Source organism: Mastacembelus armatus, chromosome 23 (genome assembly GCF_900324485.2).
Source record: "Mastacembelus armatus chromosome 23, fMasArm1.2, whole genome shotgun sequence".
NCBI lineage: Eukaryota > Metazoa > Chordata > Actinopteri > Synbranchiformes > Mastacembelidae > Mastacembelus > Mastacembelus armatus.
The window spans coordinates 5,720,101-5,735,664 of record NC_046655.1 but is presented as its reverse complement, the minus strand read 5'-3'; the positions used below and the strand labels follow the sequence as shown (position 1 = coordinate 5,735,664).

Sequence of the window (15,564 nt, the reverse complement as noted above, 5' to 3'; positions counted from 1 at the left end):
ACTCAGTGTTTCCTCTGTACCACTGCAGCCTTTAATTTCAGGAAATCAGAAGAATGAGGGATATAGTGGGTTGGGCTCAGTAATGTAGGAAAACTTAACTACACCTGTTGGAGTACGTTCAGCAGTAGGTTGAAGTAAGAAAGCAGGTGTGTTACAGTGAATCATGTTACCTCTCTCACCCTGTGACGCCCAAAGCAGGCAGAAGAAATTGACAGATACTCATCTTTTAGAAAACAGAGTGAAAACCCATAAGGTTTTAAGTGAAATTTGACAAGCTAAGATAAGAGCTTTAACAATGAGGAACACATAGCCCTTAACTATCCAACCACTGAGCTGCCGTCTCACACACAAGCAGAAGGGGAGAGGGAACGAGGACAGATAGAACAGTGTTGTGGCTAGCAGAATGTGTTAAGTGAGTGTATCTTGAAAGAGAGAGAGAGAGTTATCAGGGCGTTCTTGTGTTTCAGCCTTTGCTCGGCAAAACGTTCTCAGGCCTTGTGCTCGCCAGAATAAAAGCACTGGGAATTTCTGATTCAAAGCAGAGTTTTTGCGCGGTCCCTTTCAAAACAAACCAATGTTCACTGTGAAACATCAATAGGCATTGATTGGCTAAAATAATCAGTTAATGGCGAAGGATGACACTAATGAAGTCTGATCAGTCTCCTCACTCATGAACAGATGCTTAATTGAACAGACATAATGAGATGATAAAGGCGATGCTGGGTTACTCCTCTAAGACAAAACCACCCCGGGAAGACAAGCATGTGTACTTTAGATAGTTTGAACAGATGCAGAACAGAAAACACCTACTCAGACTTAAAGTGCATCGAATATTTTTAAGAGTTACAGTGAACTATCAGAAATGGCCCAAACAAGTCTGAGGATAATTAGGTCTGAATGAGAAATGAGTCAGTTGCCAATACAGGCAACAAGGGAAGCCAGAGAGGGATCAAAGTCAAGAGAGACAGAGACACAACCAGTGCCTTGTCTCTTACTGCATGTTGAGGTGCAGTTAGCTCACAAATCACCCTCCTTACCCACCCCCACCCCCCATGCTTTCTCCTCCCAAGAGTTTGAGGTCAAAAGGTCAAGACATCAGCCGTAACGGTTACCTAACACTTGACATCAGGGTAAGCCGCCAAAATATAATGGTGGTGGGGGGGTGTTCTTCAACATAAGTGTGCATTTGTTCAATTGTGCATGAACATATGCTTGCATGTATTTCTGTGTGTGTGTGTGTGTGTGTGTGTGTGCGCACATGGCTGCAACTAATGAAGAGGTTCAGCCCCCTGTGGGACCATTATGAGGTCAGTGTTGTCAGAGGCAGTGAATGAGGGCTATAAGGTCTGTCACAGCCTCCTCAGACGCTCTGCAGGTCATCTATAACAACTATAAAACACAGAGGAAAAGACAAGACAAAGGAAAAGCACAAGTCCTTTAGCAAAAACACAGCCAGAGAAGAAAGGGGAGGAATCTGATGAAAGCCTTTTACTGCCTGATGAACCAATGATGGTACCATTAATTCACGACAATACAGGTTTAAGTCCAGCTAAGGAACTGCTGCTCTATCCCATCAATGTTTCTGTCACGTGCCGAGAGAGGAGAAACAAAACGCTAAAAGAAAGATACTCAAGTTAAAAGTAGCTGACCAACTAAAAAGGGAAAGGAAGTCATGGACAATATTTATAGCTATACTAACAATCCAGAACCTTAAGATAAACATGCTTGATTAGACTGATGGTTTGCCCTGTTACAGCCTGGTCCACAACAGTTTTTGTTTTTGCTTGTTTTGTTTTACTACTCTATGTGCCATATGCTGTTCTTTAACATGGAGAACTCATAGGAAGGTAGAAATGAACTGTTTGCCTATTTTCAAGCTTAATGCGTTGAGAGATAAACCAACTGAGAGAAAGAAAAAGGGGAGGTCAAGCAACCAGCCGTCAATAGGTGACTGGTTAGTTATTCTGCCTTCATATCCACATACCTGATTAATGGAACAGCTCTTTGTTGCAAAGCGCTGTGTGTGTGTGTGTGTGTGTTTTCCTGTGCTATAGCTGTTACCCTGCCAGTTTAGGTGTGAATGTACAAGTGTTTGCTTTCGTCTAATTTTTAACTCTAAAGAACAAAGTCTGTTTCTGTAGTAGAGAAAAAAAAAAAAAAAAAAAAAATCACACAAATTACTTCAGCTTGACCTTGCAGCATCAGACTCAAACTCCGGTCCCTGAAATCTTTCTAAGACAAAACTATGGATCTTTCATTCAGAAAGAATGGCAAAACTGTTTCAAGTGGGGGAAAAAACATATGCAAAAACTTCAGCAAAGCAAGGAAAGCTAGTCCGGTGAAATCCTGAGAGACATCTTCCCACAAGGTGTTCATGAAGCTCCTTAATGCACACCTACAGAAGGCCAAAGCATAGGCTTGGACCATATGCATGTGTGTTTCTGCATGTGACAAAAAGCCAAACACCTGCAACAAAGCAGCTTAATCATGAGGGTGCCCTGCTAACACCACTGTTTTATTACCCCAACCAACAGCTTGCATACAATATATTTAAAAGCAGCACAACCAGATCCTGAATAGAGCCTGCAGCAAACACTGAACACACAATCAACACCACAGCTGAAACCTGCCCTTGGTTTCTACTGAACAAAAAAAAATATTTTATATTGACTCAGCAGTTAAATGACACATTATTCAGTTTGCATGTTCCGACACACGTAACTCACATAAACTGTGAGAAATTCTTCACAGAAAAAGAAACAGCTCGAGAATAAGATCTTCTTACCTGAGACAGATATGGTCATGGGTGCTTCCAGGGGCCTGTCATTGTCCAGGTCCCTGCTCAGCCTCAGATCACCAGTGTCCTCATTCAACACCAACAGACTGAGTTCATTTCCGGACTCAAACTTGTACTGTAGCTTATCTGATACATCCGGGTCATGAGCTGGTACCTTTCCTATTATTCCTGATGGAAAACTGTTGGACTTGTTGGTGACATAGTTGTTGAAAATAATCTCAAAGTTCTGCAGCACAGGCTCATTGTCATTCATGTCTACAAGGCGGATGTGAACAGTGGCCCTGCTCACCAGTGGTGCTGAGGTGGCCTGGACCACTATGACATACTCTGTTTTAGTCTCATAATCCAGGTCTATGAGTGCAGTGAGGTCGCCGTTAAAAATGTCCAACTGGAAAACTTCAGGGATATTCCCTTCTACAATCTGATACATAATCTGAGCATTGGTGCCCTCATCAGGGTCGGTGGCAGTGATCCGGGCCACGACAGACCCCACCGGGCTGTTCTCCTCCACGTCAATAAAAAGCTCATCCTTCTCAAACACTGGCGCATTGTCATTTATGTCTAGGACCATCACATGAATGGAAACAGCTGCTTTCAGAGGTGGAACCCCCCTATCCACAGCGAAGGCCTTCAGATTATACACAGGAACGTTCTCCCGGTCCAGTTTGCGAGCAGTTCTGATGATACCGGAGTAAGTCTCTATGAAGAAATCCCCGTCTCCATCATCGCCACCCTGAAATGTATAGCTCAGCCTGCCGTTCGACCCAGAGTCTCTATCTGAAGCGGAGATCTGGAGAACGCTGGTGTAGACAGGTGCGTCTTCAAATACAGTCCCCTGGTACATATCTCTAAGGAACTGAGGAGCATTATCATTAGCATCAAGGATAATAATCTCCACATAGGTGGTATCGGATTTCTGAGGGATGCCATTGTCTCTGGCAATGATTGCTAAGGTGTAGGAGGCCTGGTCTTCATAGTCAATCTCCATTTGTGTTGTTATGGCACCTGTATCCGGGTCAATTTTAAACTGAGGGACATTGTCCTCCATCACATATGTTATCCGAGCATTTTCACCTGTGTCTTCATCCGTCGCACTGATCACCACCACAGTGGAGCCCACTGGTTTTTCTTCACTGAGCATCACCTGGTAGTTGGCACTCTGAAACACGGGCCGATGTGTGTTGGCATCTGTCACATTGATGAACACCTGAGCAGTGTCATAGCGTGTTCCATCACTGGCAGTGACCGTCAGGACATACTGGCGTTCCTGTTTGTAGTCCAAGGGGAGGGCTAAGGTGATGAGACCACCGCCACTCTGGCTAGTGATGGCAAAGCGGTTCCTGGTGTTGCCGCTGGAGATCTGATAGGTCACCACGCTGTTGACGTCTCTATCCACGGCCGTCACTGTCAGCACGCTGGTCCCCACCACTGCATCTTCATTGATCTTTAGCGAGTAAACCTTCTCTGTAAATGTGGGCACATTGTCATTCACATCAAGCACTGTGATGCTTACACTGGCTGAGGAGGACATCACAGGTATCCCATGATCCCTCGCCTCCACACCAAAGGTGTAGAAGTCTGTGGTCTCCCTGTCAAGTTCATGACTCACTGTAACCCAGCCTGTGCTGTTGTTGATGGTGAATGGAAAATCCGGGGTGGTGTCAGTAAGTCGGTATTCCAATCGGGCATTTTCTCCTGAATCACCATCAATTGCTTGAATGTGAATCACAGAATAACCAATGGCCACGTTTTCCAATACAGTAGCCTGGAAAGGTGTACTGACAAACATGGGGGCATTGTCGTTCACATCGACCACCTGCACCACCACCATCCCTGTGCCATTTATCAGTGGAGGCCTGCCACCATCCTGAGCCTTAATCCTCAAGTTGTACTCCCGAATCATCTCATAGTCCAGAGGATTGATAACATCAATCACACCAGTGGGGGAGTGGATGTAGAACTGTCCTTTAACATTCCCACTGATGATGCTGTAATGAACTTTGGCATTGTTTCCCTCATCTCTGTCTGTAGCCTCCACCTGGATGACTTTAGTGTTGACTGCCACATTCTCTGGGACCTGCACCACATATCGTTTTTCACTGAACTGTGGGTAGTTGTCATTCTCATCCTCGACAGAGATGTGGACAGTGGCAGTGGCACTGCGGGGGCCTGGGTCTTTGCCCTGGTCGTTGGCTTCAACAATCAGGTGGTACTGGGCCCTTGTCTCCCTGTCAGGCCGCTCTCTGATCCTCACCAGTCCGTTCCGGGGGTCGATTTCAAACACAGAGTTAACTTCATCGCTGTTCACAATTTTATAAATCATATTGGCATTGGAGGGAGCGTCCCCATCAGTTGCCCGGATTGTCATCACTTCAAAGCCCACTTCCACATTTTCCCGGATGCTGACACGATACTCAGTTTGCTCAAACACCGGGCTGTGGTCATTAGTGTCACTCACAGTCACAGTGAGGTATGAAGTGGCGTATCTTTTTGGGGTGCCATTGTCATTTGCAGTGACTTTGAAAACATGTGTGTCTTTGACTTCTCTGTCTAGAGGCTGGACAGTTGTTATGCTCCCTGTCTGAGAGTCAATGGTGAAAAAGTCATTGGACCTGCTGTCAAACAGGGCTTCCATGCTGTACTCCAACCTCCCAGCTTCTCCATCATCCGGGTCAATTGCTTTCAGGGTGATTACCCGCGTGCCCGCAGGCTCATTCTCAGGCACGGACACCTGATAATTGGGGAGCTGGAACTGCGGAGACGCGTTTACCTGTCGCTTCCTCCTGCGGATCAACTTGCCAGACGTTCCCTGGACTTTTTCTGGTAAGGCTGCGTGTTGTTTGGGGACATTTACAAGCGTTACGCTCAGCTGCACAGAGAAGCGGTCGCCTAGAGAGCTGTGCAACGCGCAGTGCAGATTCACCTCGGTTCGTCCTCTGCGCGCAAGACACAAGTCTCTGTCCAGGAACAAGCCCCCATACCTGAAGACCACTGGCAGGTCTCTTCCAGCGCACTGAGTGTCCAAAAAGGCGAGGCTGCGCGTAAAGGCAGGCATGAGTTCTGTTACATTGAAAAGCAATTTACCTGCGGGGAAGCAGGAAGTTAGCTCCAGGTTTGAAAGATGTTTCATGTGAATGTCTGGCTTACCGGACGAGTTCTTTCTCTTGTATTTAATAAAACAGTCCTGGCCGTGGACAAACACGTTAAACTGGGTCAGAATAACGTTCCCAGACGTCGCGGAACCTGTCCTGAAATAAACAGGCGCTGGGTTCCGCAGTGTGTGCGCGCACTGAACTTTGTGGGACAGACGGATAACCCCATCGTGTCTGTCAACATGGAAAACGCTCTGGATGAATTGAGGTGATAAAGTCCTGTCTATTGTGTAAGTCCATCCAGGACCGAGTGACAGGTTTGCCAAAAGGCTCCCGGGCTGTAAAGTCTCCAAAATGTGTATCTCCAAACATCCCGCAAGTGGCACGCTGAACAGGACACAAACCCAAATCCAACACATCGGTAGCTCCATACTTGTAAACCTTCCAGATCCCGTTCAACTTGTGAGAAACTCCTCCACAAAAGCATTAACTCTCCCTCTCCCAACACCGTGTTTTACTTTTCTCCCTCATTGTGAAGTTTTAACGTGGAAAAAGACGCTTGGTATCCATAGTATCGGTGTATCCACAGCGCGCAGCGACTGCGTTAACCACCAGAGTTTAAAATGAGTACAAAATGGCTCCGTGACTCTCCTCCGCCTCCTCCTCTCCTCCTCTCCTCCTCCTCAGAGGCTTATTACCATAAACCTGCTGCGTGCCCCCTCGGGGACGCTTTCAAGGGGGTGGGGGGGCTTTTTTTTTTTCTCATGGAGATTTAGGAAGTGGCCCTGACCGGGTGACCAAAGCGCGCTACTGCATTGTTTTGCACTGGGTGAGAGATTAGGGAAAAAACTAATGAGTGTTTAACTGTGGCTCCTGCTTCAACTTTTGGATGCTGAAGTGACAGCACATAAAAAGTCAGACCTCAGTTCTACACTTTGAAAATGATGAGTCGCACTTTCACACAGCTGCTGCTGCTCTTCTATAAAAACAAAGAGTGGACAGTTTAACATGTGATACATTATCAGTCAAATAACACGTTACAGCTCTGTAGACCAAAATAGTATCAAGTGCAATTACTCACAAAATAAGCAAGATTTCTTGCAGATGAGGAAAAAGGTTATAACTTATTTTACTGCTATTTTTGATCTTTTCATTATAATTATAAAGGTATACCAACAGCTAATTATTATTTTTCTCTTACTGTTATTGGTGTCTGGTCTTTAACTGCTTTGGATATTACCTATTTTACTGCTACTACTATTCTTATCAGATTGTTTTCACCATAAGAAAGACAGTTTTTATTAAGATGACAAATGACTAACACAAATTAAGATTAGATCAAAATATAACCTAACAACATGATGTAGTAAAATGTACATCATTAGGTCATGACTGTCACTGGAATTTATCAATAACCCCCCCCCCCCCCCCAAAGAAAACACAAACAAACAAAATAAGAACAGGTTGACTGAGGAGGTTAATCTTGTACAACAGCTCCCCCTAGGGGTAAATAATTGTAGAGAAAGCAATGCACAAATACCTACTGTGGGTTTCTTGAGAATATAATGATCCCTGATAGAATATTTAGATACAGGCCAATGAAAAATAAGTAAACACATCAGTTATTAGGTTTATTCACTTTCTGTACCTGTTCAAGTACTTACAGTTTAGAACTGAAGGAAAAAAAAAATCACATTCATACCCTACAACACTGCCACCTTAGGAGGCACCTTGAGCTTTTTGAAGGCTCTTTATGAACAGGAAATTATTAAAATATGTATATTTAAAGACTGATATGGATTCAATGTGCATGACAGTATAAAATACAAGTATGAATAAGTTTAAGAATGACACTGTTGTTTAAATAATTTAGAACAACTGAACTACCTGAAAACATTAAAAGGTAAAAAACTTTTTAAAAAGGTGAGTTTGATTCTTGAAACTTGTTTGGACAAGCAGACCAACTGTACTGCACCTGAAAACGACTGCTGTGGTGTTGGTGCAGACCTATTGCACTATGTCAGATGTAAAGGTGAACAGCTGGAGAAGTCTGATTTCTTTTCAACTTAACATTGCTGTTACTCAGCAAACCATCCTATTAGCATCTCACCTCCACTCCAAACCACACTTCAGTTGGTTCATTGTAGCAGCAGGGGAACAATAACATTATCACACAATAATACACAATAATATCATTAGAACACAAACTACAGCACAGAAACCAACCGTTCTGTGTTTGTGTGGGGATGTCAAAGTCGAGCATTTAAAGACACGATCATCAGGCCACAAAACACTAAGATGCGGGAACTGGATGCTCTATCTGAAGTACCAGACAGAGTGGATTTCCACCTGGGCTTGGCTGCCGGGTCATCTCAGCTGGGTGGTTCAGGGGTCTGCTGCTCTTTGTGTTGTGCAACTGCTGTCCCCTGTTCTCGGCCCTGCTGGAGTGTGTATGCACTGGGCCCCAGCTGGATGATCTTTCCACTGCCCAGACACTCGCCCCCTCTGTAGAGTACAGCAAACTGTGGGAGAAATGAAATGACTGTAAAAAATAAGACACATGCACTCCTACAGTAACACAGGAGAACTCATAGTGGGACTGCAACTACACTGTATTTTGTAACACAAGCATGTGAAGCTGTTACCTGTCCAGGTGTCAGAGCTCTGAGTGGCTGGGAGAGTGAGATCCATACAGAGCCGTCCATGTTAAGAGTTACTGTACAGGGAGCTGTACAAAAAGCGGTATTTGTTTCAGTAAATAATCTATTTTCTGAATCTCAGTTCTTTATATTGTTCAGTACATGGGCAGTGGTTTAGAAAGTACTGTCTACAGGCCCTGATAATACAAAACTCACTGAGTGGCATCTGGTGGATGAAGCGGAAGTAACACTCCATCATCTGGGTCCTGGCTAGATCAGGAGGCGGGTCCACTGCTATCCAGTGGAAGCGGTCAGTCCGCATCGTGTCACGGAAAAGAGCCGGATGATTGGTAGTCGGAGCCTGAGCGACATGACATTTAAATAAGTAATGAACAACTTCTGTCATGTTTCAAACAGATGACTCCACCTTAAATAAAACTTTAGCAAAACATACAAAATCACAAACGCTGGTGAGCTATGAACTATAAATGAGGACTTTTGGTGTGTAGTCTAAATGCTGGTAACAACAGAAGGCAAAGAATGCTTCATTTTACCAACAGAAGCAGATTTTTCTCACCACAAACACATTTCCAGTACTGACGTCTTTGTCCACCACAAACCAGGCGTTTCTCTGTCCTCCTATCCTTGCCCTCTGGCCTAGTGTCAGAGTGAACCAGCCTGTATGAACAGAGACGCACAAGAAAAGAACAAGAGAAGGGGCAGAATGTACAGGATGACTTAGGTATAATTAATTTGGAGCACACCTTTAGAGAATACAGGTGAAGAAATAATGCACAATAAATCAGAAAACAAGGATTTCATGTTTAACTGACATATAACAGCAGTGATGTTAAAAGCAACTCTTATAACAATATAACAAACTATTCTTCATATTGACCTGTACCTTTGTGTGTTCCCATCACTGTCCCATCCTCAATGGAGACAAAGTTCCCTGGTTTTGGTTCTAAATACTGGAAGTAAGAAAAAACAGAAGTAGTTTACCAGCATCTCATAACAAACAATAGTGTTTAAGGTTGACGAGGTAAAAAAGGAAGAGAAGTAAAACAACAAGGCAAATTTGACTAATTGTTATGTAGAATCAAAGTTTCAATTCTCACCTCCAAAAGAAACTTTTCAAAGTTTCTCTCTCCAATAAAGCAGATGCCCATACTCTGGAAGAACATCAACAAACTCAGCATTCTGGTAAGTTGTAACTGTTGCGTATGAATTTACTGTAGGATACACGCTCATAAAGCATGAATTCCATTTTATGTTTATACATTATTTGTGTGTGTACCTCCTTCTTCTTCAGTATATGGTGAAATCCAGCTTCAGTAGCAATCTTTTTCACAAACTCTTTGGTGAGTCCTGAAAGTGGGAACATGGTTTGTCGCAAGGCATCTTGTGAGATCTGACTGAGAAAGAAAGTTTGGTCTTTGAGCAAATCTGCCCCCTGGAACAGCCTCACCGCTGGCAGAACGGAGAGAAAAAAACATTGGCAGTGATAAGGTCAAACCTTCGAGCTGTGGTACAGCTTCACTGACAGTTAAAACAAAGTAAGGTACAGGCACACAAATAAAGTAGGGAAACAGCTACAAGTCTAAGCTTAAAGCATCAACCATTAAAAAAGGAGGAAACAAGTCGAAAGCTTACGGTTTCTGATCTCAAATCGATCCCTGAAGAGCGTGGTAGGAGGAGCTCTATGTGACTGTTGGAAAACCTCTTCGTCCTCCTGTGATGTCCTGGCGTAGTGACCAGTTGCCATGGCATCGGCACCTAAACAGCACAACACTGATTATACGCGGATTACTGAGTCTATGTCAATCAGGGGTCCCATTATGATTACATACCCAAAGTGCTGAGGGCGTACTTGTGGAAATGGTTGAATTTGATGTGTTTGTTGCATAATATATCTGGGTTTGGTGTCCTGCCCTTCTCATATTCTGCTAACAGATTACTGGAAATGGAACAACACAGATGTGACTATTACAGAAAAGAAGTAATAACTATGCAAAAAATTGTTCAGGGCAGGTACAAATACCTGAAAACTTCATGCCAATACTCTTTGACATAGGACACTTGGTGAAAGGGGATATCCAGGAACTGGCACACTCTATAGGCGTCCTCACAGTCCTTCTCTGTAGTGCAGACCCCTCTCTCATCCAGAGAGTCCCAGTTCTTCATAAAAACCCCTGTCACACTATAGCCTTCACAACAAACAGAAGACAAAATTATGGTGGACATATATCATATCTCTGCTGAACATCTTAAATACACCAGCCTCAAAACTGCTCCTCCTCTTGCTACTTGCTGTAGTGGCTTTGTGATTCATGGTCTTCTTCCAGAGTCAATGTTGTCTGTTTTGTTCCTCCCTGTTCTGAAAGATTAGGCTGGCAAACTTTGCAGCCTAGAAAACTCTAGACCTACAGCAGTAGTCAGCATAATGTCTATAGCTCTGGAAAGTATTCTGCTTTTGATTTGTTTCTGTCAGGTTTTTCTCACCTCTCTTCCTGAGTAACAACGCCGCCACAGAGCTGTCCACACCGCCAGACATGGCGCACACAACGTGCCTTATAACACCCATGTTTTAGAGTAATATCTTCATTTAGTTTATCATTTGCTGCTACTTTAATAAAGAAAAGTTAGCTAACTGGCGTCCACGGCCGCTTGCACCAGCCGCCATGATAGCGGTCCGTTTTATAATAACGTCCGTCTAGAAACGCACCCCAAAGAGGAAATATTATGCTGACCGGAACCATAAATGCTGTAACACCGTAAACATTACGGAGCTGTCACTTTTTAAAAGAGGAAAAGAAAAATCCAGACCAGTAATAAGGTCAGTGGGTAAACAGCCTAGCATATTTCTGATCAATGACACTTTTCCCAAAATTTGTGTTTATGATTTAACTTTAGTTGGCTTTTCTTAATAAAGCTGACGGGCTGCTGAGACATGCGTGGACTACTGACGCTTCTTTACCTGCACAAACCTGCTAAAACTTTAAAATCATGATCACTGTGTAAAATATACCCGAACTATTTGTCATATTATTCACACATTCATTGTTTTGTTTGTGACACAGATGGCTGAGGTATCCGCAGATGCCATCACCCTGGACCTGCTGAGAGAGGCCATGGCGACCGTGAGGAGCAGCCCCTTGGGTGTCATCAAGACTCCCATGATTCCCTGGTGCCAGACCACCCTGCCACTCAACATCAACTGCAACATCCTCATCAAACTGGAAAACATGCAGACGACTGGTTAGAAGAAACCATCTGATTCCACTTAATACTACTGTAATATTACATTTGATTTGGTGACCATATGTTTTTGATTGACAGGGTCTTTTAAGATTAGGGGAGTGGCCAATCAGTTCGCCAGGAGACCAAAAGGTGGTCGATTTATCACCATTTCTGCAGGGAATTATGGGAAAGCTTTTGCATATGCTTTAAAACACAATGGGTCAAAGGGCAAAGTGGTGATGCCAGAAACTGCCCCGGTGTCCCGAGCCAACCTCATACAGGTCAGAGGTCATCTATTGAAAAACACACAAGCCTTGAGCATTGAGATGAAACACAAAGAAACACACATTATTTCAATTACACACACACACACACCAAAAGACAGAAGTCAGATATAGCAAATATAAATGTGTTCTGTTAGCAAAACGGCCTTTACGCTCATCATCAGAGTTTCGGTGTGGAGGTGGAGCGAGTTCCTAACTCCAGTCTGATGAATGTGACAAACCGCTGCATTCAGGAGGACAAGATGACCTTCCTGGACCCCTTTGATGACCTGGATGTAATAGCAGGTCATGCCAGGTACATGCAGTCAGATCTTGGTTTATATAAAATTCCATCTACAAGAACAAAATAAGTTCAAAGCAGTTATTTGTGTGATGATTTCAAATATTGTTCATGACAGTAAAAGTAATTATATCTTAATGTAGCTGTTGACTATTAGTTAGGCTGACACTTAAAATCCGTGTGTATTTGTGGGTCCAGTGTGGGTCTGGAGGTGCTGGAGGTAAATCCTAAGCCCGATGTGGTGGTGGTGTGTTGTGGTGGAGGGGCGTTGCTGGCCGGCATTGCTGCTGCCATAAAATTGTCAGGCTGCGATAAGACCCGGATCTACGGTGTAGAACCAGAAGGAGGTAAAAAGTCACGTGTTTCAAGAATCATCTACAAAACCAGTTCAACCACAAACTTCCAATCTGCTGTGTGTTTCTGTTAAAACCCAGCATGCACCATGTACAAAAGCTTCATTGAGAAGAAACCAGTAGGCATGGACAGCAAGAGCATCGCCTCAGGTCTAGCACCACCTTTTGCAGGTACTGGGCCAAACTTGGTTACCAAGAGTTTGTTTTGACATTACAAAGCACTTATCTGTGGCCCCGCCTTTCTCTCACACATAAAGCTGCATTTGTTCTATTCATTCTCTGCATGAACTTTAATATTGTATAATATTCTCAGTTACAATGACTGATTGATACAGGAATAACAGTTGGTAATGCATCAGCTATGCATCTCCACGATAAAGAGGTGGGAGAACAGAAAAAGCTGACTATGCACTTCTTTCTGTTGATGATCATTATATTTTTCCAGTGCACAGAATAAACCTGAAGGAAGAAACCATGGTGCAGTTACTCCTCTGCTCTCTTTTCTTTTCCATTCCAGGAAGGCTGCCCTACGAGCTGTGTCAGCGTTACGTGGAGGCAATCGTCCTGGTGAGCGATGAGGAGATCAAGGCGGCGGTGTCCACTCTCTACAGGTCTGGATTGGTGGTGGAGCCATCAGGCTCTGCTGCCTTTGCTGCCATTGTCAACAACAAGATACCCGAGCTGGAGGGGAAGGACGTTGTGTGTATCATCAGCGGAGGGAACATTGGAAAAGACGAGCTTGCCAACTTCCCAGACTGACAAACATGATTTATTCACACAAGTTTGTGCAACATATGGCTCCTGGGAGGGAATCGAGGGCTAACTGTACGAAACAGTGATTTTATGTTGTAACATCTTGGCACCATTTTCACAAGATTGCTTCACAGCAAATGAGTTGCAAAGGTAAATAAAAAGACAGTGGGGAGGCAGTTAGGAAATACATTCACACATTTCCTTCAGGACATGCAGATGGGTCTGGGTTAACATTTAAAGCTGTGGACATGGATGTAATGCTTCATTTGGATATCATATTCTAAATTTCTGACTGTAAAGGGACACATAGCACAAGTCATTCCAGGTGATTTAAAAGAACAAAGCTGCATCCAAATGTTTTAGATAAGAAGAACATTTAATATTCTTTTCATCGTCGGCCGACAGGATTTGACATTTGAAATTTTGGCTTCACTTGGATCTTTGATGTCAGTGCTGTGGATGTGGATCTTTTTAATCCTCTAGAGACACAGCTGATATTTGGCCCTAAGAGCTTTAGAGTCATCATTCACAGCTGCTGACATGATGCCACCAGTTTCAATTTGTTGTCCCTTTCTTCATTTTCCCCCATTATCCTCACTGTCATTGTCTCTCTCTTTCTTTTTCCCTGTACATTGTCAAAAACCTCAGAGCTGTCAGAATCAAAACACTGAAAGCCCTGAAGGAACGAGCATGAAAAGTTACAGCAGGAGCTCAGGATGAGTAATCAAATAATGTGATGTAACTTGTCTGACTGCCTCCCAAACATTTTCCTCAGAATAGATTTAACTCAGCTCAGTGTACATAAAACATGACCTGTCCTATAACTGACATCAGACTGAGCACAAAATAATATTTGTAGACTTGAATCTTACAAAGTGGTGGACTAATGTTAACACCCCCCCTATTTTTAACATCTCATATAACAAAAATACAACAAATGTCCTGTTAGTTTACTTATGTGTCCTGTTTCAGCTACACAACATCTTTGGTGGCCATTCTACATATGACTGCATCCTCCAGGGTGCCACACTTTTCCTCCCGGGGAGTGACTTTATACAGCTGAAATGGAAACACAAAAATTCAGTGTAAGTGAATCAAGTGACTTCAAAAAGGCAAAGCTTCTCTATTACTTATCACTGGCAACCAACATATAGACAAAACGTGTATTTCTACTGCATGTGTGAGATATGTGTTCCGGCTAGTGCTTCGTATGAATAAAGCTTAACTTGATTAAAATAACTGATTACAGATTTATGAGTCACGTAACATGAAACCACATTGGGGGGAACCTTTTTGATCTTTGCGGTGTCTGACAGCGAAGAAACCTCTGCCACTGGCACCTGCAGTCCATCCACCTTGGCTGCGATGTCCGACACAATCTGCGACTCATCTTGGCTGTGAACCAGGACCACCATGACAGACTCATCGCCATCTGAGATCCCAAACCTTTTAAAGGCTTCTGAGATCTGCATTCAAAAACATACCACTTTGAGTTTCAGTCTTTCCATGCTTATCTATTACTGATCTATTGTACCAGGCACAGAGCATCTGTCTGAAGTGACTATTTCTTGACCACGAGGACTCACGTTATTAGTAGGTGACAAGTTGAAGATTATTTCAGAATACAGACTCCTTGTCTTCATTTTCCCTATTTTCTGTAAATGTAGAGCCTTATTGGCAGCCACCAGCACTTGGAAAGGACTGACCAGCTGTAAATGGAAAACAAAGTCGCACTGTGAAGGAAGTGTCTTGTTTAAAAGCCATCATCTGTTTTCCAGGCTGAAAACACCTTACCATTGTAGGGTTGACCAAGGCACCGTTTATTTGACCGTCCACGGCGCTTCTCCTCAGCTCTGCGGCGTTTTTGACCTCTTTGAAAAGCATCTGAGTGACTCTGTGCTCGGGGAAAAGCTCCAGCTGCTGCGTTTGATTCATGCTGGGAAATGTGGGTCAAAATATGAGGATTTTAATTCACCAGAAGATTCACTGCGCTTCACGTGAGCTCTGCACACAAGAGGGAACCATAACACGGTGACACCGCTTAAAAGGCAGTTTCCTATTTGGGGAAAAATAATACACACAAACAAGACAACGAAAATGCACCATATACATATACACATATACAT

The 15,564-nt window shown here is 43.6% G+C and overlaps 4 protein-coding genes across 12 annotated transcripts in view; 1 reads left to right on the top strand and 3 right to left on the bottom strand.

Moving 5' to 3' along the window:
- The window catches only part of celsr1a (cadherin EGF LAG seven-pass G-type receptor 1a), a 71,262-nt gene extending 64,769 nt beyond the window's left edge, over nucleotides 1–6,493 (bottom strand). For all 8 annotated transcript variants that reach the window (XM_026326676.1, XM_026326675.1, XM_026326678.1 and 5 more), the window contains exon 1: nucleotides 2,786–6,493. In XM_026326676.1, the coding sequence (XP_026182461.1) occupies nucleotides 2,786–6,320 (3,535 nt within the window). In that variant the 5' untranslated portion in view covers nucleotides 6,321–6,493. The remainder of the gene's footprint in view (nucleotides 1–2,785) is intronic.
- Nucleotides 6,494–7,563: 1,070 nt separating this feature from the next.
- Nucleotides 7,564–11,321, bottom strand: trmu (tRNA 5-methylaminomethyl-2-thiouridylate methyltransferase). 2 transcript variants are annotated; one of them, XM_026326741.2, is made up of 11 exons: nucleotides 11,031–11,321; nucleotides 10,570–10,735; nucleotides 10,379–10,485; nucleotides 10,182–10,304; nucleotides 9,826–9,995; nucleotides 9,647–9,700; nucleotides 9,433–9,499; nucleotides 9,106–9,206; nucleotides 8,745–8,889; nucleotides 8,535–8,617; nucleotides 7,564–8,411 (listed from the first exon to the last, which is right to left on the bottom strand). In XM_026326741.2, exons 1-11 carry the CDS (start codon nucleotides 11,110–11,112, stop codon nucleotides 8,262–8,264), a joined length of 1,248 nt encoding a protein of 415 aa, XP_026182526.1. In that variant the 5' UTR covers nucleotides 11,113–11,321; the 3' UTR covers nucleotides 7,564–8,261. The 2 variants fall into 2 exon arrangements, with proteins under 2 accessions (XP_026182526.1, XP_026182525.1); XM_026326740.2 differs by having other exon boundaries at nucleotides 7,567–8,411; nucleotides 9,826–9,998; nucleotides 11,031–11,315.
- LOC113142016 (L-threonine dehydratase catabolic TdcB-like) lies at nucleotides 11,273–14,065 on the top strand. The gene is made up of 7 exons (XM_026326742.2): nucleotides 11,273–11,364; nucleotides 11,609–11,786; nucleotides 11,868–12,049; nucleotides 12,217–12,347; nucleotides 12,531–12,679; nucleotides 12,767–12,856; nucleotides 13,203–14,065. The coding sequence occupies exons 2-7, from the start codon at nucleotides 11,609–11,611 to the stop codon at nucleotides 13,442–13,444; spliced, it is 972 nt and encodes a 323-aa protein (XP_026182527.1). The 5' UTR covers nucleotides 11,273–11,364; the 3' UTR covers nucleotides 13,445–14,065.
- On the bottom strand, nucleotides 13,796–15,460 carry tprkb (Tp53rk binding protein). The gene is made up of 4 exons (XM_026326743.1): nucleotides 15,233–15,460; nucleotides 15,025–15,147; nucleotides 14,728–14,904; nucleotides 13,796–14,497 (listed from the first exon to the last, which is right to left on the bottom strand). The coding sequence occupies exons 1-4, from the start codon at nucleotides 15,371–15,373 to the stop codon at nucleotides 14,411–14,413; spliced, it is 528 nt and encodes a 175-aa protein (XP_026182528.1). The 5' UTR covers nucleotides 15,374–15,460; the 3' UTR covers nucleotides 13,796–14,410.
- Between the last annotated feature and the right edge of the window lie 104 nt (nucleotides 15,461–15,564).

Coding starts and splice junctions, on each gene's coding strand:
- trmu (XM_026326740.2), bottom strand. CDS start 11,112: ATGGGTGTTATAAGGCACGTTGTGTGCGCCATGTCTGGCGGTGTGGAC. Junction 10,305..10,378: donor GTACGCCCTCAGCACTTTGG/GTATGTAATCAT, acceptor TGTGCTGTTTAG/GTGCCGATGCCATGGCAACT. Junction 9,500..9,646: donor TTGAAAAGTTTCTTTTGGAG/GTGAGAATTGAA, acceptor TCTTACTTCCAG/TATTTAGAACCAAAACCAGG.
- LOC113142016 (XM_026326742.2), top strand. CDS start 11,609: ATGGCTGAGGTATCCGCAGATGCCATCACCCTGGACCTGCTGAGAGAG. Junction 11,787..11,867: donor GGAAAACATGCAGACGACTG/GTTAGAAGAAAC, acceptor TTTGATTGACAG/GGTCTTTTAAGATTAGGGGA. Junction 12,680..12,766: donor CGGTGTAGAACCAGAAGGAG/GTAAAAAGTCAC, acceptor GTTAAAACCCAG/CATGCACCATGTACAAAAGC.
- tprkb (XM_026326743.1), bottom strand. CDS start 15,373: ATGAATCAAACGCAGCAGCTGGAGCTTTTCCCCGAGCACAGAGTCACT. Junction 15,148..15,232: donor CCTTGGTCAACCCTACAATG/GTAAGGTGTTTT, acceptor TTCCATTTACAG/CTGGTCAGTCCTTTCCAAGT. Junction 14,905..15,024: donor ACTTGTCACCTACTAATAAC/GTGAGTCCTCGT, acceptor TTTTGAATGCAG/ATCTCAGAAGCCTTTAAAAG.